General features: G+C 37.6%; 1 protein-coding gene across 1 annotated transcript in view; it reads left to right on the plus strand.

Moving 5' to 3' along the window:
- The first annotated feature begins 181 nt into the window (after positions 1-181).
- The window catches only part of LOC107559022 (dual specificity protein kinase Ttk-like), a 17,851-nt gene continuing 9,728 nt past the window's right edge, over positions 182-8,304 (plus strand). Inside the window, exons 1-14 of the mRNA XM_016242741.1 lie at positions 182-274; positions 811-907; positions 1,215-1,437; positions 2,164-2,270; positions 2,371-2,514; positions 2,931-3,027; positions 4,269-4,350; positions 4,435-4,544; positions 4,927-5,023; positions 5,164-5,269; positions 5,407-5,626; positions 5,707-5,813; positions 6,211-6,354; positions 8,076-8,238. Coding sequence (XP_016098227.1) covers positions 820-907; positions 1,215-1,437; positions 2,164-2,270; positions 2,371-2,514; positions 2,931-3,027; positions 4,269-4,350; positions 4,435-4,544; positions 4,927-5,023; positions 5,164-5,269; positions 5,407-5,626; positions 5,707-5,813; positions 6,211-6,354; positions 8,076-8,238 — 1,688 coding nt within the window. The 5' untranslated portion in view covers positions 182-274; positions 811-819. The remainder of the gene's footprint in view (positions 275-810; positions 908-1,214; positions 1,438-2,163; positions 2,271-2,370; positions 2,515-2,930; positions 3,028-4,268; positions 4,351-4,434; positions 4,545-4,926; positions 5,024-5,163; positions 5,270-5,406; positions 5,627-5,706; positions 5,814-6,210; positions 6,355-8,075; positions 8,239-8,304) is intronic.

Here is an 8,304-nt window from a genome sequence, read left to right on the forward strand (position 1 = left end):
TAGTCTGAAACATTCTAGTTTTTACAGGATGAATTCTATTAGTTATGATTTTAAAATATTAATTCTATACAAATCTTTCCAAAAGAAGGAATGAATGAAAGCAGGAAGCTGCTGGGAAGCCCCGCCCCTCAAATGCGAAGGGGTCACGTGAAATACAAATGGACCAATAGGAACGCGCGTTTTGGTGGACGTCGCGGATTTTGAAACGGTTTTTCAACAAAACAAACATTCGATCAAGCCCACCGTCAAATTCGCCTGCTTACTCCGTCTCACTGTAAGTGTACTGCTTTAAAACACTCTATAACGTCGTCGAAAACGCGAACAGTGCGATTTAGTGCGTCAGTGGCAATAACTAAATCAAAAATACACGAGTGTCGACGAGGAATTGTCGGTTGTAAAGCGAGGTTAGCCGGATGGCTAAGTAAGCTAGCATCCGGCCGTGGTGTATCTGTTAGGTTAATAATCGCAGCAAGTTAAACAATACTCCGTCATATAATACATTTGAGGAGAGTGAAGATCTAGTTAGATGGAGAAAGAACTAGCTCAGATGCTGAAAGGGCCCTAGACATGGATGGCGAAGTTTATATGTAACGTACGTTAGTGTAATATCACCAAAACAAGCTTTGAATGTTGTCCTGGCAAAGCCTGGGCCTAGTTATTTAGGTTTGTTTGTATTTGAAGACCTGTTATGGGTTTGGTGAGACATGTTTGGAATGACAGACACATGCATGCAGACATAGACTGAACTAAACTGTCATCTTTCCATAGAGTCATTGCAGTACAGTAACTTAAGTGTGTTGTGTTGTTTAGTGTGCAGAGATGGATGAAGAAGAGAGCACAGAGCGACAGATGCAGATCGCCATGCTGTGTCAGCGGCTGGCCAAGATGAAGAAGTTATACAACGATGGTAAGAACTTCCAGATTTGGGTAATGCATACGCTCACTCATGTCCCATACTTTTAAACATGGACAAATCAGGGAATTCCAGGCCTGGGAATGTTACGGAATCTTGAAAAGTCACGAACATTCCTGTAGTTCCAATGTTTGTTGTTGTTATGCTAGGTAATCAATCTCTGAAATGTTGTTTTTTTTTAACACCCCTGATCCAGTAATCATGAAAGAATGCAAAAGTCAAGGTATTTCATTGGCCGACACGAGAATCCTGGGTTGTTAGTCGAGCAGAGCAGAACATCTTTGGCTTTTCTTCCATACAGATGACACGGATTACATCAACCAGGCCATCAGCTCAAACTCCCCCGATACCTGCCGGACGCTTCTGACCGATCTGGAGAGGAAAGGCAATCCTCAAACGGATCCCAGCCTGCTCACTAAACTCATCGACTGCTACACGCGTGTCTTTTCCAGCATGCCGTTGGGCAAGTACAGTCAGATAGAGAGCTACGCCAAGATGCTGGTCAGATTTGCGGAGTTGAAAGCGTAAGTCTCTGTTTCACCGGGATTTGAAATGACTTCTAACAGTCTTTCATCATTCTGAAAATTCTGTACATAATGATCTTTACAGAATAGTTCACCCTAGTTAATATTACTATTATATACTACTTTTTTTTTTTTTTTTTTACCTATTATGAAATATGTGACCCTGGACCACAAAACCAGTCATATGGGGTTTTTTTTGGAATTTGAGATTTATGGATCATCTGAAAGCTGAATAAATAAGCTTTTCATTGATGTACGGTTTGTTAGGATCGGACAATATTTGGTCGAGATACAACTATCTGAGGGTGCAAAAAAAAATCGAAATATTGAGAAAATCATCTTTAAAGTTGTCCAAATGAAGTTCTTAGCAATGCATATTACTAATCAAAAATTAAGTTTTGATATATTTACGGTAGGAGATTTACAAAATATCTTCATGGAACATGATCTCTACTTAATATCCTAATGATTTTTGGCATAAAAGAAAAATCTATAATTTTGACCCATACGATGTATTGTTGGCTATTGCTACAAATATACCCCAGCGACTTAACACTGCTTTAGTGCTGCAGGGACACTTATACTTAATATGCTTTGAAATGTTGTGAGAGTGAGAAAATAGACAGATTTGTAGTTTTAGGTGAACATTTTATTTTTTTCTTAAATCAACTTTCAACTGCCAAATATTTGAATGTATTATTTAATTTAGTCTCTCTTCATCAACAGCATCCAAGATGTAAATGACGCGCAGGCTAGTTTTGACATAGCGAGATCCCACTGTAAGGATTTTGCCTTTGTTCACATTGCTTATGCTCAGTTTGAGCTTTTGCAAGGTAAGGAGACTTCAAAATATAAGGCGCTTTTGCCTCTTAAAAAATAAAGTTTTCTGATTGAGAAGAACACAAGGTCATTCATTGCTTTCATTCTCTCCAGGCAACGTTAAGAAATGCACTTTGATTCTTCAGAAGGCTTTTGAAATGAATGCTAAACCCAGGCGCGTTCTGGAGGCTGCCGTGAGGAATCTAAACGCAGGCAAACGCCAGCTCCTCTCGCATGAAGATAAGGAGAACTTAACCGGTTAGTTTGCATCACGTCGACTACTTTTTACTGTGGTGTTGTTGTATGGAAGCCTGTTTGCGCTATAGAATAAAAAAGGTAATTGTGACTTTATCTAACAATCTGCCACACTGAGGAAAAAAAGACAGAATTGCAAATTAAAAACTTGCGCCTATGATTTAAAAAAAATTGTGAGATAAAATCACTTTTTTATTTTTATTAACTTCTGTGGCGGAAGCAGGCTTCCATACTTTTGTGTCCAGTTTTATATCCAGTGAAAAAATTACCAGTGCATTATTAAAAAATTTGACGGTAGAAAGTCAGTAATAGAGGTTGGAAGATTTTCTGTAAATGTTTTCGTTATATTTTATTGAAATCCTGTGATGTATACTTTTGGTTTTCATGAATTAAACATGTCTTTTAAATGCCTTGAGAAGTGTGTGCACATGACGATGCACACGAGTCTGTGAGAAGCAGCTCCAGAAGATCTGATGGAACATATGACCTGCAGAGCAGCAGCACTTTTCACCACGGGTATGAAAACCTCTGTTCTTTCATGGGAAGTTCATGACAAGTTTGCTGGGCATATCAAATCAAGCAATATATTGAATATCATTAAAAGGCTAAGAATAACCACATATACGTAGTTCAAAAAAACATATCACACAATGATACCACATATTGTTCAAAAAATATTGTTCCAAAGGTTAGATCAGTACAATTGTTTTCTTTTCTTCAGAAAGGATGCATTAAATTGATAAAGTAACATTTGTGACCCTGGACCGCAAAACCAGTCATATGGGTAAATTTTTTGAAATTGAGATTTCATGAAAAGCTGAATAAATAAGCGATCCGTTGATGTATGGTTTGTTAGGATCGGACAATATTTGGTCGAGATACAACTATTAGAAAATCTGAAATCTGAGGGTGCAAAAAAATCAAAATATTGAGAAAATCATCTTTAAAGTTGTCCAAATGAAGTTCTTAGCAATGCATATTGCTAATCAAAAAACGGTAGGAAATTTACTAAATATCTTCATGAAACATGATCTTTACTTAATATCCTAATGATTTTTGGCATAAAATAAAAATGTATAATTGTGACCCATACAATGTATTGTTGGCTATTGCTACAAATATCCCCCAGCGACTTAACACTGCTTTTGTGCTGCAGGGACACGTATGTAATGTTACAAAAGATTTCTACTTCAAATAAATGTCGTTCTTTTGAAATAAAATGTACCCGTTTCTACAAAATATGAAGCAGCACGACTGGAATGTTTCTTGAGCAGCAAATCAGCAATTAATTTGCTTTATGCTCACATAGAAGTTCTTTTAAATCGTAATAATATACTGTTTTTGAACAAGTAAACCCAGACTTGGTGAGCAGAAGAGTGACCATTTTATATATAGCCGTAATGCACAATATTTACAGCCTGTTGTGCCTAAGGAATATATGTCCCATGACAGAATTTTTCTTTTTACCATGAAAGAATTGATGTTAACAAACAGTCTGCATTCCAGGAGTGATCAGAAGTTCAGTCCACCAGAGAACATGGGCATGCCTGTGTATAGAAGTTCTTTTAAATTGTAATAATATACTGTGTTTTTTGAACAAGTAAACCCAGACTTGGTGAGCAGAAGAGTGACCATTTTATATATAGCCGTAATGCACAATATTTACAGCCTGTTGTGCCTAAGGAATATATGTCCCATGACAGAATTTTTCTTTTTACCATGAAATAATTGATGTTAACAAACAGTCTGCATTCCAGGAGTGATCAGAAGTTCAGTCCACCAGAGAACATGGGCATGCCTGTGTGGAGAGCAGGGTCACAACACAGAAGAACAGCCATGGTAAGATGAGAGAGGACGTCAGTCCATCAGCAAACCACACTCGAAAGTGGAAACTGATGTGTTTGCTTGTGTTCCTCGCTGCAGGCAGAAAGAGTTCCCATGGTGCCTCTCTCTATCCCTGAAAACGAGAGCAGTGACCGTGACGGTGTTCAGAAACCAGAAGCTCCAGCTGCACACGGCAGTGGTTTCTCCAGGTGAGAGATGTGGACCTGTGCAGGGGCGGCGATTTGACCGAAAATAAATATCCGTCATTTGAGTACTGTAATTCAGTGAGTTAGTTAAGTACTCCAGGGATGCAATTTTTGCTATTTTTATTTTCCTACGAGAAGCATGACCCACGTGAAATGCGAAAATACAAGAGAAAAAATGTTAGGTTTACAAATACTTTTAATATATGTATTTTACAAGTGCAATATTATTGCAACAGTAATACTTTGATTTGTTTAATTTTTTTAATTGAAATCATAATTTAAACATCCTTTTCATTAATAGCAGTAATAATGTAAAAGTGTTAAACTGTCTCATAGTCACACTGTCTTAAATTTAAATCAAGCTTTAATGTTGGATTTTCTCCAGGCAAACAAGCGGTTCAAATGTCCGCTCCACGTTCCCCATGTGTTCCTCAAGGAAAGGCACTCCGGATGGGGACTCCTACAGTTTATTAAACCTGAAGGTATAAGTGTCTTCCGGCCTTAAAATAGACTTAAACTCACCAGTGCTGAGAGTTATGAGTCATACAGTAGCAACAACTTTCAGAATGTAAACGTTCACTATGTAAAGCTAATACTGAATAGTGTTGTTCTGTTTGTGCAGCCTCCTCTGATCAGTCCAGATCATCTGAGGGGAAACACTGAAGAGGGCGACACCATCACAGCACTCCTACAAAGAGCAGAAAGAAAAGAAACCGCTCGAACGGAAGGTCATTCTTACATAATATGACCCATTGTTGACCCAGAATACTTTTTTTTTTTTTTTACACTCAAAACTATCATAGGTTTGCTCAAGCAACTATTTGTTGCAGTGCACTCTTTTCTGATATATTTCGTTCTTTCATAGAAACCACTGACATAAACCAGCTCATCAGCACAAACTCTCCTGAAAGTTGTCAGATCTTCTTGAAGAACCTGGAGAAGAGAGGAGACCCTGGTTCAGACCCGGCGTTTCTCTTCAAACTCCTGGACTGCTACTCTAAAGTGTTCGCCAGGTTTCCTTTGGCAAAGCATTGCAAAACTGAAAGCTATGCTCGAATGCTAGTGAGATATGCAGAGCTGAAAGGGTGAGTCAGTGGTGGATTGCACTAAGTCTCATGTCAGCAGCTGATAATCTTGAGTAATTTATTCTTTGCCACCTCTACAGGATTGAAGATCCAGAAGACGCTCCGGATCATTTCAGTATTGCCAGATCGCACAGTAAAGCTTTTGCTTTTGTGCATATCGCACATGCTCAGTTTGAGCTCTCACAAGGTAATGCATGACATTTGTTGGTTTAGTAAGAATATAGTACATTAAAAAGACCCTATGTACTCAAAAATAGACTAGTCTGACTTTTATAGTTCAAGTCTTTTAGCTTCTAGGTCATCTGTATGCAAGTGTTCGCCTAGAATATTGACTTGTTGAATTTAGCATCTTTTTATTCTGAGAAGATGTACCAAATATATTGATGACTTCTATTGCAGTTATGAGTGGGTGCATCTGAATTTTTTTTATTTCATCTAATGCCGTCTATTCGTTCTGTCCACAAAGCATTTGATTTGTGACAGGCTCATAATTATGACCTCAGAAGTATGAAGTGTCATTTTCTTTGGCTTAACAGTGAAGGCGTGTTTAATGCCTGTATAATTACATTTTGAAAATCTCTCAGGTAACTCTAGGAAGAGTAATTTGATTCTGCAGAAAGCGCTGAGCTCAAACGCACGGCCGGTTGAACTGCTGCAGACCGCTATCAGAAATCTCAAGTCTGGGAAAGCTCATCTGCTTCCTGCGGAGCATGAAGAGAACGCTGCAGGTTAGTCTCAGACTCTTCTGTTAAAGGAGACCTTTTTTTTCCCCCTCTGAGGTGCACTTTAGAGCTGTCTTTATTTGTTTTTGCCGCTGTGTATTTTATGGCTGTCAAAATGGCTGAAAAACTAAATTAGAATTTTGTACTTAAATATTATCAAAATTCGAATTCTATTCGAATTTAAAATGCATAATTTCATTGAGGGTGAAGAAAAGCTTTTGGCTTCTCTCTTGAGGCCACAAGAGGGCACATCGAGCAAAATATTACTAATGCACGTTTCATCAAAGCATAAGATAACACGACTATCTGTGAAAAAAGTGCATAATGTTTAAAATAATGTTTATAAACCAATTATAATTAAGTTGCTTAAACTACTATAAACAAAACAGCAGCATGTATGTATGCATAGTTTAATACAAAGGGCGGAAAGCCAATCTCACACAGAGTACATTTTTCATTTAAAAGCACAAGATGCAGTGAGATGGGGAAATACCTACCATAAAGTCTCGAGATATGTTTTTTCAAAGTTGAACTTGCATTAATTTTACATGGCTTTCTAAACATGCGGCTCTTTTGTGCGAGTGCAACGGTGATAGATGTCCCTCTAGAAAGTGTGCGAAAAATGTGTTCTGTGTGAACGGCTTGGTTTCAGTTTTGACAAACAACATCTTCTCCGCATTGATGTTTTCTTTTACTCCATCTAGTGGCTTCAACTGGACAGGCTAACATAAACATTATAATACATCGTCATCGCATCTCGTGCGCCGCTGATAAGGCTGCCTCCTTAACGCACACCTAAAATTCAAATGCAACGTTTTTGCATTCGAATGTGGATTTTTATTTTAAATTCAATGAAAATTCAAATTTTTTTTTTTTTGACAGCCCTAGTGTATTTGCAAGTGTTTTCACACCATACTTGCTGTCACTGGACATCTGCCTGTCACTGATCTGCAGTGCACAGCAGTCAAGTTGTCTGTTTGTTTGAGGTGGACTTCAGTGTTGTTCACACAAGACTCATATTTGTGTTCTGTCATGAAGGGTCCATAGAAATCTGTGAGCTCCAAAGATCATTTTTACTTTGAAAACCTATTCATCAAGTTGCGGGACTAAATGTATTGCTGTTGAGTTAAAATCAAGAGACAACATAATTTGTGTTTTTTTTTTTATATAATGCATAGAATAATACTTCCATAATTAATTGAAATCATACTATATTGTTATAATATGGCCATTGTATTACCAGATTGTCTACATGAGCCATTGGAGCTTGGACCCTGGTAATCACTGTTAGTGGCTACATTTAAGAGTTCATTATTATGATTATTTAAAAAAATGATATATTTAGTCTGTGTACACATGAAGACAGACATCTTTTCAGTGTGTTATACCTGATTTATTTTCTTGCTCTCTCTCTCGCGCTCTCTCTCTCTCTCTCTCGTTCTTTCTAGTTTTCTTTCTTTCTTCCTTTCTCTCTTTCTTTCTTTCTTTGAAGTTGAAACATTTTGGTCTTCACATTTCCAATGGGAATGATTCTTTTTTTTATTTTTTTTATTTGTTTATTATTTTATATAAAGTTAAGGATGATTGTTACATAGTAATGCAACCCTAACCCTACACCTAATATGACATTTAGCATTTTGAGCATTGTTTTCCTTTGAGTGTCTTCTAGGGTTAATGTGAAAAATGGTTGTACAAAAAAAGAATGATACTAATGTTTGGTTTTGCAGAATATTTGGAAGCACCAAGTAACAGAAAGGAAGAAGAAAATCCAGCGAAGGCTCGTGAGGAGCAGCAAAAGCCTCTTGCCAAGGAGACTTCATCCGAATGGAAGATCCCGACTCTCATCAACAAACATGCGTCTCCGGAGGTCTGCTTACAGCTCACGCTTTTGTGTTTCATATTTGAGCTCCAAATGATTAGAGTGGACTCAGCTGGGATTGGTTCGTGATCAGTCTG

The sequence above is a fragment of the Sinocyclocheilus grahami genome, unplaced genomic scaffold (assembly GCF_001515645.1).
Source record: "Sinocyclocheilus grahami isolate Dianchi unplaced genomic scaffold, SAMN03320097.WGS_v1.1 scaffold672.1, whole genome shotgun sequence".
Lineage (NCBI taxonomy): Eukaryota > Metazoa > Chordata > Actinopteri > Cypriniformes > Cyprinidae > Sinocyclocheilus > Sinocyclocheilus grahami.